The sequence below is a fragment of the Hylaeus volcanicus genome, chromosome 7 (assembly GCF_026283585.1).
Source record: "Hylaeus volcanicus isolate JK05 chromosome 7, UHH_iyHylVolc1.0_haploid, whole genome shotgun sequence".
In the NCBI taxonomy this organism is placed as follows: domain Eukaryota; kingdom Metazoa; phylum Arthropoda; class Insecta; order Hymenoptera; family Colletidae; genus Hylaeus; species Hylaeus volcanicus.
The window spans coordinates 2362718-2380255 of record NC_071982.1 but is presented as its reverse complement, the minus strand read 5'-3'; the positions used below and the strand labels follow the sequence as shown (position 1 = coordinate 2380255).

The window sequence follows — 17538 nt, the reverse complement described above, 5'->3', positions numbered from 1 at the left end:
AAATGCAATTTTTGAAGATTCGAACACACTTTTTTAAATATTGTGCGTGTGTTGTGTACATATGAGTGCATTAAATGCCGTTTGAAATTTTTAAAAATAGTAATCGGTTACTGATATACAGAGGTTCAAAGTTGACTCAGTTTAACTCAGGGACGGCGCACAATGGTCCCGATGGCCGAAAACCTGGCCAAAATGCAATTTTTGAAGTTTCGAACACACTTTTTTAAATATTGTGCGTGTGTTGTGTACATATGAGTGCATTAAATGCCGTTTGAAAATTTTTAAAATAGTAATCGGTTACTGATATACAGAGGTTCAAAGTTGACGAATTTTCATGCTCCTTGATATCGTGAAAAGTGGCGCGTGTTTATCGTGTCACAGAAAGTTTGTCTTCGATAGATTCATATGTAAATCATTTTACCATAAAAGTAGATGTTATAAACATAAACTTTCCACAAGAACAAAGTAAAATATCTTTGGATTCGCTATTGTAATTCCCTTCTCAATATGGTATAAATTTTAGTTATCTTTCGATTAATCGGAAGGAAAACAAAGATGATAGTCACCGAGTGACACGCTCTGCCAAGTTTCTTGATATAAAGTAACACGTCAGGTATGATATCCAATTGAGAAAGCTAGTGCAAATTTGCGCCATTATAAGTTATGTAAATTTAAAGTCCATGCTTATAAGGAAAAGAAGATTGTTTACGCGGCATTAAAACAAACCTTATTATCCTTAATTTTAATTTAACATTAATTTATTATTGTTATTTCTGCCAATCTATTTCAACTATGTTGTCTTGTATTTAAACTATGAACAATTGCATAATTAAACGTTTATATAATTTATCACTTTGTCATTGAGTAAAACGTAATTGTTTTATCATAGTATATTTTTTTTCAAACATATTATCTATTTTCATTATGTATTAAAACTTCTTTAGCAATTTATTCTCTAATGTTTTATTTAATACTTACGAAATATATGCATTTATAGGTGTGAGAGTTGATACTAGAGATAGAGAATAACAGAATTTATTTATTGGACACCAATATATGTACATATGTATATATTTCACAAGTTATAATTAACATTTTACGTATCACGTGAGAAACGATGGAAATTACAGAAGTGTCGTAGAGAGGTAGGATTATTTTTAAGAAAATACGCTTTAAATAATTTATAACTCTTTCGAAAATACATTCATCTTTCGATACTTTCAATCACCTGTAAGTTGTATCACGTTGTCGTTTACGGAAGAACACGTAAAAGCAAGGACGAATGAGCTTTGTTGCACCCTTTCTCGTCCTGAATAATTTCTTTTTTATTTATTAACATAAACATATACTACAGTCGCGTCACCTGAAAATAGAGAAACAGTGTCATTATATCAATTAGCAGACATGTATATTAGGTGATCGAAAAGTTTGAGGTCATATAGTGCTCAGAATATTAGAGGGAAACTTTTCCATTAAATATAAATTATTTGCAAATTGTTATTGTAAACAAAATATTAGAAAATAATTTTCCAACAATCTACAGATTTACAATAATCGTCAAAAGAAATTAGTTTTGTTGTAAACTTGGTTAGTTAATTAAACGGTTTCTAATGAGGATTTGAATTAGGAGTTAAAATATTAGAAAACAATTGTCCAATATTCTAAAGATTTAGAATATTCATCAACAGAAATTACTATCATCGATATTCTTAATTATTTATTAGGACTGCTATTGTATAAGTGTTATTGATTTATTATACAGGCACGTATTATCATCCAAAACAAATCTGTTTAATCTGCAATACTGAATAAAATCCCATGTTACTCGTAAACCTACTGCCTGTCTGTGCAGGCGTATACTACTTAAAACATTTTCGCCTGTGAGGACTATCGTAATATATCTCTTAATTCTTCGATCCTTCCTTTTAGATCACTCTATATCCAGAATAAGTCACATAATTCTCTATTCTATCTCCTGTTTACTCGAAAGTAGAAAACAATGATAAATAACAATATCGTCTTAAACAACAAGTTATACTTATCTCTGACCTTATTTTCATTCGTAAAACGAATTATACAAATACAAAGACTAATTACTAACGCGCAATTAAACACTTTAATCTACCTCCGATGAAACAGAAGATAAGGCTCCTTCTCAATTACGTGACGCGCGTTACATAAAACAAGAAAAAGTATCACAGTAAAAACAATGCTTAAGAAATTACCTCGTGGGAAATGAAAATGAGAAAATACTATTGTGATTAGTGAGCAAATTTGTTGCGTAGCTCAGCAGCGGGAAGGTTCATTGTTGATTCAAAGTAGCTGGTTAGTCGTCGGAGTTGCAAAATACGAATTGGAAAAAACAGCGTCTGTTTATGGAAGTCCTCTTAAGATGGCGGACTCACGAAGTAGTAAGAGTTGTTCAAAAATTGACGTGAGCATGATCGTTGTGCGATGCGTAAGACCTAGTAAAGGGTTTCAGTCGTGTGTTAATTATTTAGCTACACTCCCTTCTATATGCATAACATACAATATATTTTTTCACCTACCATACAGTCTAGGACGCCATACCCTGTTAGTGTTAACGCGAATGAAGTTTCAAAAATTTCAATTGATTGGCCTTACTGGAAGAAATACAGAAAGTTTAGTTAGAATTATTCTGCTGGATTTTGCAAAAGTAATTTAGTTCTTAAATATTTGGACTTGGATTCAAGGGAGAAAACCACGAGACGAGTCCAGGTATTAAATGCTCTTTGGGATGATTTTTTTTTCTAGAGAAGAATTTATGGAAAGTCTTTATAACTTTGAGAATATTATAGGTGTGTCGTAAAGTACACTTGGCAATTTTTTCGATTCATTTCACACAGAAATCTTTGAGATATCACTTTTGTTTTTTAAACAAGATTTTTTCAATCCGTGGGAATGATAACTTAAAAACTATTCGATCGATCGTTTTCAAACTTTACATTCGTTAATTTATTTAAGTACCTTGAGCATGAACTAAAAATTTGGAAGAAATCATTGTGTAAAGTATGTTTTTTTTATGTGGTAAATTGATACTTTTTATCTAAACACTGCTGAAAAATTCAATTTGCAACTTTTTTAACCACAGTTTAGTTCATATTCTTAGAAAATATGTTAATAATGTAACAAGAATGTCATTAATTTCGGATAAAAATATAGGGAGCAGTTGATGTCTCAAAAATTGCATGAAATGAATAGAAAAAGTTACTAAATATATTTTAAAACATTTAGTATTATAATTAGCGAATGTTTTTGCTTATTCCAATTAGTTTCGTTCCATGGTAAAGACGTATGTAATACGAATCAAGTATTAAGAAGAAAGTGCTTAAAGTTTTTTTGAATTTAACTTATGAAGCTCCCTTTATGTGTAATTCAATTGTTCAAGTTTATAAAAAATCTGACAAATAACTCATCAAAAGAGTTATTAATTAAAAGTATCTCTTACAAATTAGTTGAGACGATTTAATTAAGTAAAATTGTCTGCGTAAAAAAAAAATCACGAACAACACTTAATAAATAATTTATTTGGTCTCCGAATATAGTTTCCTCCCTTAATGTAAGGAGATGTTGAATTCAACAATCAGCAAATGCAAAGAGGTCGATTAAATTGAATCGAATGCAACGATACAATAATAATTTACATCAAATAAAAAAAAATAAATTATTCATAACATCAGCTTGAATAGATATTCCACATTCCATCTAAAACACTTAAAATTTGAATTCAGTAAAGCTCAGTAGAAGTTAATTTTTTCAATAATCGAATAGATTAATTATCATAAAAAAATTAACAATTTTTCAAGAATATAGGATATCTCTGAAAGATGTTTATATAAATGTATGATGTTATAGTTGGAAGGGTTCTTGGCTTTCAGGTGTAAGCAATGCCCTTTTCAAAAAACGATCAAAACTAGCATTCGACTAGCTTCAGCAAGGCCTCTGTGACGCACAAATATCGACGTTTGTCTTATAGTTATCGTCTATTTAAGATACCCTTGTTCATCTCACGGATCGTTGGTCACCGACCACAGATTTCCAATTACTCAGCTGGATGATTTAAAAAGTGAAAGGAGGTATTTCTGGTGGCGTTTAATTGTTAGCTATACAATATTAACGATACACCTTTAATTTTAGAATAGCTCCATAGCAAGGGGATTACACGAAATATTATTGTAGCGTGTTGGTGCGTGAAAAACAGAATTTTATTATAATTTCGACACGATTAACCCAACTTAGGACTGTATTCTTTAGATAACGTATAATTTACTTATTAAGAAAGTGATTTTTAGATCTGTTTAGAAAAAGTTGACAAGTTAAAAAAGAATTTTCTACGTCAGGAAATATTAATCTAGGCAAACGTTAGTTTCTACATACTATGTACTTGGTGTATCGAAAGTTTTCTTCTACTTCCCCAAATTGAAAATTTTATGTAAACAACCAGCAAACAGACCTGAGCGCTTATAAAATAATATTATTGTATTTGAAATACTATTTCAAATAACATGTTATTTGATTTCATTATTATTTTCATAGCAGTAATCACTTTTGAAATAACATTATTTGAATTATTATCTCAAGTAATATGTTATTTTATTTCATAATTATTTGAAATAATTGTCAAATTGTTTTTAAAAATCCACTTGTTGTTCAAACTTGAGCAGAAATAAATGTATTGATATTTTTTCAAGATAAAACTAGTAGAATGATCTATCTATGTTAAATGATTGTCTGTTTATAAGTCACGTTTTCTGAAAGTATAACAGCCCTCTTCCACCCTCACCATAAGTAAAACGATAATTCTTTTTTGTGTCAACATTAGATGGATTCAGATACAAGTCTCTTAAAAATAAACTTTTTGAAGAAAGAATTCTGTTCAAAAGCAAATCACTGTAAAAATTTGTTCAAGTAAATAGTTTTTGTCGCATATTATTTTTAAATAATTCGTGAATTGAAATAGCTATTATATCAAATGAATCGATATTATCTTTATCTTCAAATAACTATTGAAAACAAATAAATTCTTTCAGTCCGAAATAAATTATTTCAAATGATTTATTTTCATTTCAATTAAAATATACCCAGGTCTGCCAGCAAACAGCAACACGATTAATTAATTTCACGAGGTAACCATTGAAATGAAAAAGTCTATAAATAAAGTATTCGTATCTTTTCCACGTGCATAGAAAACAAATAACTAGAACAAACCAACGATAATCGAAACGAAACGAACAAAGTAAACGTTTCATTATCAAGCACGTTACCTTAATGTCGTCGAATCAGGCGTGTGCGGTGATGAAGTGCGTTAATGAGAGTGCCGATTTCTTCATCGGACTCGGCTGACTGACGTCTCGACATCCGATTATTCGGCGTGCCGGTCACCGAGGCAATGTTTTGCTTAGACGGTTGAGTTGGGAATGATGAGCGGCGGATAAGCGGCGGCGGTCTCGCACCTACGGTTCGATTTAGCCAGTTGTTTCTTTTTTCTTTTACCGACGATAACACTTACAAACTGGTGAAAGCTGACGGTAATTGTTTGGCTACCTAATAGGCGTAAAGCGGATCGGTGCATGCCTTGCATTTCAAAGGACCTCTGACTGTTCATCGGTTGCCTCGGAAAAATGCGGCCCCGAACGGGAAGTTCGACCGTGGAAGCTTTTCTTGAACCGGCATTACCTGCCTTAGACGAGTCCTTAGGCGGTTTTTAAAAATATATGCACATGTTCGTATACTCGTGTTGGTGGTTTTGCGACACAGAATGAAATATTCGTTATTGGCGGACGTGTGAAATCAATCAGTGTAAAAGCATTCGTTACATCGTTTCTTACAAAAATATATAATATTTTCAATCGAAAATATAACACGGTACTTATACATACTATATCGTTACTTCCTACACGCTAACGAATAACAATATTCTTTTATTTTTCTCTCTTTTATTTTCATTTACTAATACTGCTCTATAACATTTCTACTTCTAGCGGTATCACTTTCGTTCACGTGAAATCGATATTCTAATGGACTTCGAAAGCGCTATCCTTTTTTTTTTTTTTCGCATCGTAGTGCGAGCATCTTCATTTTATTCATTTATTTTATACTCTTTTGGTATTCTCGAACGCGTCTGCGCGCTGATCTACACTGATTGGATTTGCAACCACAAAAATAGAATTCGTAAAGGATCATGTTACAGCTCGATCTGGATCAAAATTAATTTAAGAAACTAGTGCGGTCGCCGCTGTAATACCTTATCTCTAGCGAAACGTATTCGCAACACTTCAACAAGAGCAGCGATCGCTGAAATGACAAGCATCGTCACGAGAATATGTCCCGCCACTGGAACGGATTTCATTCGACGATCTTTGCCACTATCTTCCGCATTTTCCGCCGAGTCTTCGCCAACCGTCTCCTCGGAAACCGTCGACGCAGAATTATCCTCGGTCGCCTCTTTCGAGTCGTCGTCGTCGTCGTCGTCGTCGTCCTCCTCGTCGTCGTCGTTTCGTACGAAGGTACAGTTTCTGTCGTAATTGCTGAGAAAAACAGACTGTAGGTGGTCCACGTACTCGTATCTAGGGCACCGTTTCAGCTTCCGATGATCGATAGGAATCACCATGATCTCGGTGCTGGTCTCGTTCCTCTTTGTCTCCGTCGCACAGTTCTCGTTGAGGGTCTGGTTGCTTTCGTAGTTTGTGTTGAGCAACATCCGCAGAGGCAACGACAATAGCACCCCGAATATCATTAATATGACGAGAATGCTGACGTTGATGCCCAGCGAGATGCGTTTCTCGGACATCTTGAAGACGCGTTCCAACTGTCCCGTGCTCGCGGACGGTTCCTCGTCGACGGGAGTCACGTTTTGATCGGACGCACTTTCGTCGGCGGCTTCGCGTAGCACAAGCATCCCAAACTTCTCGCGTTCATGTTCGGTCATTCAAACGGCTGTGTTCGTCGGCGTTCGCTGCTCGGAGCACCGGAAACACGAAGGAGTTTTCGATTTCTTTTCGGTATCAGTCGAACAATGGAATCAACGTTGTCTCTCTCCCTGTCTTTCGTTTAAACGCAACTGTTGCGCATTCTGTTGTGACTGCAGTCCGAAGTGGACCTGGACGTCGACTGATATTGATTTCCAAGGTAGTGCCAGCCACGTACGCGCAAGTCTCACGGTTCCTCTTCTCTCGAGGAAGCTACACTTGGCGGTAATTAGATGCCGTTTAAATTAAGCTTGTCATAAAACAATCAATGCCTGCCACGGAACTACCCTTGCTCGAGTACGCGTTAATGCGATGTCGATGGGACGCTCGAGTGTCTATTGTGGTTTCAAATTCCGATAAGGAAACGCGATCAGTGGGGTTTAAACGTGATTATACCGTTGGGTTGGATTAAAGATATTTTTAAAGACGGTGAGATTTATAAAGAGAGAAAGTGGTTGCACGAGGGTCGTTCGAATATAAATCGAAATTTTTGTACACGAGTTTATTGATGATAGAGTCAGTGGAAGAAGCATTGATACGGCGACTAATTTAAAATAAAAACTAATAAGAAAAGAAATAAGAGGTTAACGTTAAAAGTAATAAACTTGAATTTACGGAAAATCTACTTTGAAAATGTGTAGGAATTTTGGTTAATTATTTCTTTCCCTATAATTTATTAATAAAATAAATATATGAAGGTTTATTTTGAATTTGTTCCTGTACGGATACTTATTACACTGATTGTATATACAAATACAAACGGAGTGCTTTATTTTTTAAAGTATTTTTCTTCAACAGAATAAATTTGTACCAATTTGCATTGAAAGTCTGTTTATTTTAGACTACAGTCTTAGGCTAGCTTGTACATCTTCTCATATTGCAGCACTTCATACAAAATGTGCTCATACATCTGCATTTCTTATACAAGCACTTCTTATCGCATTCCTTAAATGTTGCCACCTTTGTGAATATACTCCACACGTTCTCTTTCTATGAAACGTGATGTCATACTTCTTGTATATGTATATTTCAGTATACATATATGTTACGGTGAATAAATTACGGTGATAAATTCTGGAATATTTATCAAATTCACCGGTAATTTTATATAATTCCCAACTCGTAATTACGAATGTCATAAACTTGTTTATGCATATGCTGTTTACGCGGAAATACTGTCTGAGTAGGTTTGGAATAGTTGTTGGTGGGAGCAGAATTATTGAATACTGTTAAATATAACACTAGTTACAGCCAAAATTTACATTCAATGCCACAATTTTTTTTTTTTAAATCGCAATCGAAAAATCTCAATGAAAAATCTCGTTGAATTTATCGAGAAAATAATTCGTAAAACATTAATATCACAGCAAAATCATATTCTCTATTGTTGTTTATTATCTAAACTTTAGATAATAAGTCTTGTTAATAATTAATTTATGAAAGGCTACAATAATCTTTGAATACGTTTATCAACGCAACTTCAATCGAGACAATGCTCGACAGTGAGATCCGTTATAATGGGACATGATCAAGTGTACCCGTACCCGGCGAAAATTCAAAGTCGATTTTCTCGAAAACAAAGCCTCGTATGAAAAATTTGTATCTTATATTTTCGACTTACTTTTTTACGTAGAAGCATTCCCCTCTTTGCTCGTACCACCAGTTACCGAACACCCTCTATATATAACTTTCTCTAATATTACATCTTAGATCCATATGTACAAGTCAGTTCTACCTTTCCGCATTTTTGAAGAATTCAAGTGAAAAAGTATGATAAATATAAACGTAACAACCACATTCTGCTCATAAATCCCAGACGCAACTATTCCTTTTGCCTGCGAGGGGTACGTCCTCCATAAACCATAGACATCGGCCTCGCGCTACCTCTTTAAATCACAAACGTCAGACTTTACGCTTCCACATACGCGGCCACCGAATTTATGAAAAATCGCAAACCGCGAAGGAGGTGGGCGGAGACGTTGATAGCGCAGGGTTAGGCTCGGTTAGTGTTTGGCGGCGCAACGGCCGATTCATCCTGATGCGGACGACATCGGCATCGGTTTCGCGTCGAAGGGAAGGAAGCGAGGGCGCAAGGGAACGCTTTGAAATGGGCAGGTTCTCTAGCGTGTGCATACATAAATAATATTAGACAATATCGAATTAAAATTCGCATCTTTCTGCGAGCAACAATGGGTCGTGGCTGCCCCCACAAAGGAAATGCCCGCCGCGGCGACGGCGGTGGTGGTGGCAGCTTCGGCGGCGGCATTTATAAAAGTAATAAAACAGTCGAACAACAACTCTCTGAAGTGAGTAGCGGCGAGAGAGGAAGAGAGGAATAGGAAGGTGGAAAGGGCGAGAGAGCGGGATACTCCTGGAAGGTGAAAAGAGGAGGGCGAAAGGAGGCACAGAAAAACAGACCAAAAGGGAGAGATGAAGCACAGGAGAACAGCGACCCGACCCGACCGACCGGTAGCCCAGCCAGCGCACGTATATCTTGCTTTGCTACACGGCACGCCGTTTCTTCGAGGTTCTCATTGATGAATTCGTCCTGCTCCAGAACCGAATCCCGCGATTTCTCATCCCCTCGCTGCGAGTCAGCCTCGCGAGATTCGTGATCCATCTAGAAAAAAAGGGGGTTGGCATTTGCTTTACCGAAGCGAACAATTATTGTTTTAGGTTTGAGTAGTTAGGGGAGGAATTAACTCTATGCATTTCTGGGGTAAGCTTAACCCTACAGTGGGCATTGACGCACATATGCAGCAATCGCATTTTTCTTTGATATTTTATTGCGCAACAGGATAAACAATAGCTTGTGCGTTCCTAACAAAAATAAGACATCTACGATACAGAAAGATCACAGCACCATTGAAGATAATTACTTTGTCGCCAAATCTGACAGTTGCCATCAGAATTTTTGCGGTAGAACGTTTTCCGTGTTTGCTTCGATTTGAAAAATTGCACCCTGGGGGGTTAACATTAATTTCAAAAGAAAAACTACAAATTTTGATCTTTCCTCAGTTGTACATTTCAAGAGAGCACGTATACATTGCCATACACACACATTGCTGGTCATAAATACGAGTACAAGTAAAGGGTATCACAAAATTAACCCAAGATTTGAATTTGCCGACATTTTTGCAGTATATTGTTGGCAATCCTGAAACCTTGTTTGGCGGCCGCCAAAATTTCATTATTTTTTAAATATCGTTCCTTAATGAAAATACGTTGTTGTATCGTATAACGCTCCATTTTTACTAACTCTGAACTCTCATCTGTCAAATTGTTCTTTTTTCAGGGTTGCCAACAATTTACTGCAAAAATGACGGCAAATTCAAATCTTGCGTTAATTTTGGGATATCCTTTATAAGTATAAGTATAACCTGGTACATTTGTACAAAATGAAATATTGATCGCAGAGTAACATTTTTCATTGCTTGTATTTTCTATAAAAACTATACAACTTTTAATCTTCCCCTAGTCACACATTCTAAGAGAGCACATATACCAAAACCATTTTTACCAAAATGGCTGTGGTTTTAGTGTAAACCATTTTTCCTGAATAAGGGAAGGATTCATATATAAATCGTGGCATGATTTAATTTCAGTTTCACTCAACATTTTCCCAAATAGGTTGTTTACTCATGGTACAATTTAAAACACCATCCAATTTAGAACGCTATCCCTGTCTTTCCCTTGAAATTTCCATGTTGCACGAAATGGAGTAGTTGATTTTTATCAACTTTCGCGGCACCTGTTCGAATTTTGGCTATGACAGCCTCGTGTATCCTCTCCAATCGCTCCAACCTCTAATAATCGTTATTTATAAACGCCAACCGGGCAACATGTGCGCAACACCGAAAGTCGAGCCAGTTGCTTATCGAGACGCTACATTCTTAATTGGCCGGTTATTAATCCATCACAGTGTATGTTTATTCCCCGGGCCGAACCCGTTCGTTTCGTTTCAGCGGTATCGAAATTGTCCTGGAAATCCGCTCCACGAATATCGCGAGCGTTAATTTAATCCCGATACCAGTTCTCCTCCGATGGAATCCGCGCACGATTGAGAAACCAGTTCTCTAAACGAAGCATAATTAGATTAGCTGGGGCGGGCAAACATCGAAAAAACGATGTCCGACTGGTGCACCGTGGCGAGACGCGCAGGTGCAGCCGGTCGATTACGGTAATGCCTCGCATAATGTTCGTGCGGTTGGAACCGTCACTTATCATTAACCGAGGGCCGGGAATCTTTTCGCGAAACTGGTCCGACGCGCATAGGCCACTCGTAAGGGACACCGAACAGGATGTCGTAGGATGGGTGCGACTAGGTTTTGTTTTCGTAATTGTCATTCCTTCGAGATGAACAAATACGTCTTAAAAATAATCCCGAACTGATATTTGAAGACAAGTTATTGTGCTTTAATGTTTTACCTGGGCGTGCTATTGTTTAAAATTACTATTCATTAATTAGAAGGGATCTTTATTAGTGCTCCTCCCAGTCCATCCCAAAGAGTCCTGGAAGTCTTCAAATGTCTACGGTGCGCTGTTTGGTACATATTGTATTTTGTCGTAGTATTCCACACGAATGAAACCGCGGGGTCCAGCTAGTTTTTAACCGACTTCGAAAAAGGAGGAGGTTACTCGATTCGACATGTATAGTTCTCTTTTTTTTCCATAAATGCATACAGATTTGCAGTATATTTCTAAATATTTCCATGAATATCCTGGCACTGAAAGTGTTAACAAGCGATAAAATATAAGAAAATTCTTCATTCGGATTTGGGTCCAGCTAGATCGACGGATTTGCCCAGCGCGCGGAGGTTGAGAGCCAGGGTATGTAGAGCAGATGCTGGCCATGGCAGTGGTAACGTGGTGCGTGATTTTTCACCGTCGACAGCTTCTCCTTCGAGAACCGCGCATTCCACCTCCTTCCTTCTCCTTCGACTCCCTCCTGGTTCCTCGGCGTCGGTCCCCTTCATCCTTCACTCTTCGTTCGTGTCCAACTACCGCTCATCTCTCTCCCTCTGTCCTCCTCTCTCCAACACCGTTGTCTCTCTTTCGCCTTTCCGCGGTGGCGAACACTGACAACGTATGCCGCGGACACGCCACCGAACACCAGTTGCACGATCTTAGATTTGCTGATCTCGCATCCCGAGTGCACCGACACAGGGATGCGCTCGGTGCAGCGCGCGTTGCGCGAGGGCACGCCTGCAGTCGCTCTTGCTCGCGTGTGCGACTGCCGGCGTGCACGTTCACGCACGCGATAGACAAAGGGCCGGGCCGATGCTCGTGACCGTTCCAAGAAATGATTTTCAATAATCGGCCAGGTTGGGAAACGTGAAAGAGGAAGCTTCGTGTCACGACGTATCGGTAATTTTGATTGATTCTCTGCGTGCGGTTTGCTGCCCGCGCCGTTGATCCGCCGCGTGCAGCACGCCTTCTCGCGTTGTTTCTCGGGGAATGGTTGGGTAATGTTATGGCTATGATCACGTCATTAACGACGGGTACGGGGCGTTCCCATTTGGATGATCGTGAGTGGACGCGTGCCACTTATTGGAGCCTATCGTGTTTTAGAATGCATAGTTGGGGTTGGTTTATCAAGGTAAAGAACGATTCCTTTGTATTGTATATTGTTTACGGGTGGCGAGACACAAACGAATTGAAGGGGACAGAGGCAAGGAAGTTTCACTGTTCGGATCGACTTTGATCCTCCCAGAGTTCCCCCTTCTCTCGAGTCACACTGCATACAGCGTGTCCCAAAAATGTTAGAGGTCATTGAAAGGGGTGGTTCGGGGGCCGATTTGAAGCAACTCTTTCCTTAGCGAAAATGTTATCCGAGGCTTCGTTAAGGCAATATTAACAGGAAACCCCGACCAATCAGAGCGCGAGTATGCCGGTGGAGTGTGCCCTATACTACTGCGGCCGTCTAGTGCGCAGTCTACACTACTGCGGCTGTCTAACGCGTAGCCTACACTACTGCGTCGGGATTTTCTATTAATAACTATTACGAGTGTAACACACAAATCGTATCGCTATTCAGCGGTAAACGATTCAAATTAATTTGTTCATTTTTCAATTATTTTTCAGATCTTTAAATGCCAGAAGAAATGAATCGGTGGAGCCATTTCTTGACCAACACCAGGAGCTTGCGTGAAAAATACTGGATCGTTTATTATATCGTACCTACTCATATTAAATTTTCTATGTTTCTAACTAACGAATTGTCTCGTTAAATAACCATTTGTTAAACTATATAGTTGATAATAAAAAACTTGATATATCAAAATTGAAATTTAATATTATTTTACCCTGTTCCTTAGTATTAAGCATTTCCTTGTGTGAGTTCTACGATGTAAAGTCACCTACTGTAATTTTCACTTATTCACTCACACCTATCACACCTATTATAATTTTGACGAGTGCATATATGCTTGGAATCGGCATATGACATATAGCTATCATTCGTGACAAATTAAAAATAGTGCATCACACAGTAGTGTAATAAGGATGTAAACTTTCCTTTAACACTTTAAATAAAAACGCAAAACGCAAAACGCTTGACCGACTCGCCATCTAGCAGCCGAACATCCGTAGCTCGAGTGCGTGTGTAAGAAAGAGAAAGGAATATGTAAGACAAGGATAGAGCGAGTGTGCGAAAGAGAGAGAGAAAGGAACATGTGCGACAAGGACAGCGAATCTTTAGTGACGCCATCTACCGACAGACCGTCTTAGCTTGTCGTGAAATAGTTCTACTATTTCGCCGCTAGATGACGCCAACTTTTTAGCAAACGTTTACATGTAAATTAATTCATTAACTTATACTATTGAGTAACGAATTTAAACGAGAACGCTCATGAAGCATTTTAGAATTGACCTGTAATAAGATTTTTCGATTTTTAATACATTTTTGTGTTTGGTTAACTGGCGTTATCTAGCGGCAAAATGGCGGAACTATTTCACGACAAGCTTGAGCAGTCTGTTAGTAGATGGCGCAACTAAAAACTCGCTGTCCTTGTCGCACATCTTTCATTCTCTCTCGCACACACACAAAGTGTACCTGTCAATGCCCATAAAGAATTTCGCATAGGTTATCTTATCGAAAACTCATTGATTGTTAATTAATAACAATCAGAATCGTATCGCTAGTGGCCCTTGAATGTTGCTACTAGTCCAGACTTTATTCAATATGTGTCAAAGTGCATAAATTATCTGCTAATAATTAATAATGGAAATGATTCCAAGTACCGGTATAGGATTAACCTTCACGAACAATGATTAATTGTTACTTAATAACAATGAAAACAATGAAAATCGTATGAAAGATAGTCCCTGAATGTTGCTAGTGATCTATACTTGATATCACAATAGCGAAAGTGCATGAATTATCCCTGGAAAGTCAGAAAATTATTGACAATGTCTACTAACGTTCGGTGGAGTGTCGCTATCCTTGTCTTTCATGTAGTTCTCTCTCTGTTTCCATCGCACTCACTCTTTCCTTGTTTTTCATGTTCCTTTCTCTCTCTTTCGCACACTCGCTCTATCCTTGTCTTACATATTCCTTTCTCTTTCCTACACACGCACTCGAGCTACGGATGTTCGGCTGCTAGATGGCGAGTCGGTCAAGCGTATTGCGTTTTGCGTTTTACGTTTTTATTTGAAGTGTTAATGGTAAGTTTACATCCTTATTACACTACTGTGTGATGCACTATTTTTAACATTTCTTACTCCTCGAGTCGGTCAATTGTCACGAACGATAGCTATATGTCATATGCCGATTCCAAGCATATATGCACTCGTCAAAATTAGAATAGGTGTGATAGGTGTGAATAGGTTAAAATTACAGTAGGTGACTTTACATCGTAGAACTCTCACAAGGAAATGCTTAATACTAAGGAACAGGGTGAAATAATATTAAATTTCAATTTCGATATATCAAGTTTTTTATTATCAACTATATAGTTTAACAAATGGTTATTTAACGAGACAATTCGTTAGTTAGGCAATCAGTTAGTGCACGTATAATGGTTGTCAGACAACTAATTTGTAGACATAATGAAATATAGAAAATTTAATATCAGTAGGTACGATATAATAAACGATCCAGTATTTTTCACGCCAGCTCCTGGTGTTGGTCAAGAAATGGCTCCACCGATTCATTTCTTCTGGCATTTAAAGATCTGAAAATTAATTGAAAAATGAACAAATTAATTTGAATCGTTTACCGCTGGATAGCGATACGATTTGTGTGTTACACTCATAATCTACTCTTCAAGTTTAAATTATTGCATATTATGATTGCCTTGATATAAAATTATACATAATTTAAAGAAAAGTAGAATATTCGACTACAGTACAGAGTCTGTGTTGCTAGAATTATAGATAGGAGCGTACAGTAAAATTCAATGGCTTACCTAATTAAACGGAAGCACTTCTTCTTTTGTTTTATCTTCGAGAGCTCGTTCGTCTAATTTTATCTTATGTATTTATAGTAGAAAAAGGAATCCATAAATCCGTGAATTTTCTCTTCCCATTTATTTCCCTTTTGAAAGGATTTGTGATTCTGCGGTATCGATCGGTGCGGAACAATGAGTCAATCGTCCTGCTCGGACGACAAAATTTATGTCTCCACCGTGGAAAGAAAGAGATGCTCCTTTCATTTTTCTTTCGAAGTATTCCCAATTGATTACCTGTTGGTTAGAAAAAAAAGAAAACACTGAAAAGTACTTGTACAGATTCAAGTCGAAAAAGGAGACAAAATTATATCGATAGATAACAATTGACAAATGCTTTTATTTCACGAATATCGAATGCACTCTCTGGGGTTTCTCAAACTATGGATCGCGAGATTTTAATGTAAAATTTTAATGTAATGTAAAATATTCTCTTTTATCTATGTTTTGCAAACAATGCGGTTTCGATCAAAAATAGGGTGTATAATTTTTGTAACTATAATAAATACAATTTTACAAATCTTTTGCGCAATTTTTAATTTTATATTTCTGTATGTTTTTAAACAAATTTTGAAACTGTTTTTTCATATGTATATACAGGTTGTTTCAAAAATGCTGGAGGTGCTTGGAAGTAGTGGTTCGGGAGGTGATTTGAAACTTTCACCTTAGCGAAAATGTTGTCTGAGGCTTCGTTAAGCAGATATTAACAGAAAACCCCGACCAATCAGACCGCGAGTATGCCGGTGCAGCGTGGCCTATACTACTGCGGCCGTCTGGTGAGTAGCCTACACTATTGCGTCCGTCTAGTGCGTAGTCTACACTACTGCGGCTGTCTGGCGCGTAGCCTACACTACTGCGGCCGTCTAGCGTGTAGCCTACGCACTGCAAACACCTGAAAAAGGGATTTTTCGAATAAAGAAAACAAAATTTTCTTTCAAACACATGTTTATTTCATTCTTAAAACATTTGGCGATGCAAATAAAAAAAGCAGAATACAAAAAATCGTAAGATTAGTGCAAAATTCTTCTTGCTCTGTCTCCGTCAAAGAGACATTAATTTTTTTAGTGACCAGAGCTGTCTCGTTACACCACGATAAAAAGGAATTTTTTAAACACGTGATCATGTTCTGTCCTTAAAACCATAAAAAAAGGAGCTGCCTCCTTATTGCAGCACACCCCTTGATTCATGTTTCAATTTCGGGCGCCTGCCGTTATGCTTTCCGCCCTAAAAGAGACAGCTTGCCCTCCAAAGCCTCAATTAGTATCGTCTACCCGATTATTAATCATAATTCCAATACTTTCTAGTGCACTTTTCTCTCGCTGAAAAGGAAGAGACAACTCACACGTAACGACCCCATATAACGGCGTCGTGTTCCCAGTTCGAAGTATCGTTTTTCGATCATTTCGCGAGTAAACTCGCGTCTGTTACGATTTACAACAAGCGCTCGACCGGCAGCCAGCCGCTCGTTAAGCTTGTAATTTACATTTGCCGGTCGAGTGTACGACATAGTTGAATCGCCGGTGAATAGAATCAACACTCGGGAAAAGAGCGTTCCCGCGAAACGAGTGATTTACGTAAGCCAGACTATGTCGGCGCGCGGGGCACGGTTAGGCTAAGCATAGAAAGCGAAATCGACTTGTAAATCGGAGCGGCATTATTCAGATAGCAAGATGCACGAGGCGAGCGTCGGGAAAAAGCACGTAGGTGTCCCGAAACGATGATAGGTTCGCTATTCACGCGATTTGTTTAGTTTTACTCCGTTCACATTCTCGGAAACACGTGACGGTATTTGCTGTTGCTATGCGGGGTGTCCCTAATTTAAGTGTCGAAACATTGCTAGCATGTAGGGTATCGATAAACTAAGGAAAAAAGTCCTTTAGAGATTTGCTCGTTTTTGGTACCGCTCCGCCTTGGGATATACGTATTTTTGTTATTGGCGGCTTATCAATGTGGAAAATTGGGACCTAAACATTGCATTTATCCAGTTATGGTTTCTATTCTGTGTTTACATTTGGTTCGAGTTCGAGGAAAGAAAGCACTCGACAGAAGCGTATCAATCGGTTAGGATGATATTACACTGCTCACTCGCCGAGTGTCAAGGG

The 17538-nt window shown here is 37.7% G+C and overlaps 2 protein-coding genes across 3 annotated transcripts in view; one reads left to right on the top strand and one right to left on the bottom strand.

Annotated features, from left to right (window-relative positions):
* LOC128879548 (uncharacterized) overlaps positions 1-17538 on the top strand; it is a 533296-nt gene that overhangs the window by 26650 nt on the left and 489108 nt on the right. The window contains exons 1-2 of one of the 2 annotated variants that reach the window (XM_054128810.1): positions 14107-14654; positions 16037-16212. The exons of the other annotated variant lie outside the window; for it this stretch is intronic. The gene's annotated coding sequence lies outside the window, so the exon portion shown is untranslated. Of the gene's footprint in view, positions 1-14106; positions 14655-16036; positions 16213-17538 lie in introns of those variants that run through there. 2 annotated transcript variants of the gene reach the window in all.
* Positions 1020-7145, bottom strand: LOC128879553 (uncharacterized). Its single transcript, XM_054128818.1, has 6 exons — positions 6266-7145; positions 5566-5713; positions 5286-5474; positions 2550-2624; positions 2226-2465; positions 1020-1363 (listed from the first exon to the last, which is right to left on the bottom strand). Exons 1-3 carry the CDS (start codon positions 6947-6949, stop codon positions 5287-5289), a joined length of 1020 nt encoding a protein of 339 aa, XP_053984793.1. The 5' UTR covers positions 6950-7145; the 3' UTR covers positions 1020-1363; positions 2226-2465; positions 2550-2624; position 5286.

Excerpts from the sequence above, each read along its gene's own strand:
- LOC128879553 (XM_054128818.1), bottom strand. The coding sequence starts at position 6,949 with ATGACCGAACATGAACGCGAGAAGTTTGGGATGCTTGTGCTACGCGAA. Across the intron at positions 5,714-6,265 it reads TACGTTTCGCTAGAGATAAG|GACTCGTCTAAGGCAGGTAA; the intron begins GTATTACAGCGG and ends AAACCGCCTAAG. Across the intron at positions 5,475-5,565 it reads ATCCGCTTTACGCCTATTAG|GTGCGAGACCGCCGCCGCTT; the intron begins GTAGCCAAACAA and ends ATCGAACCGTAG.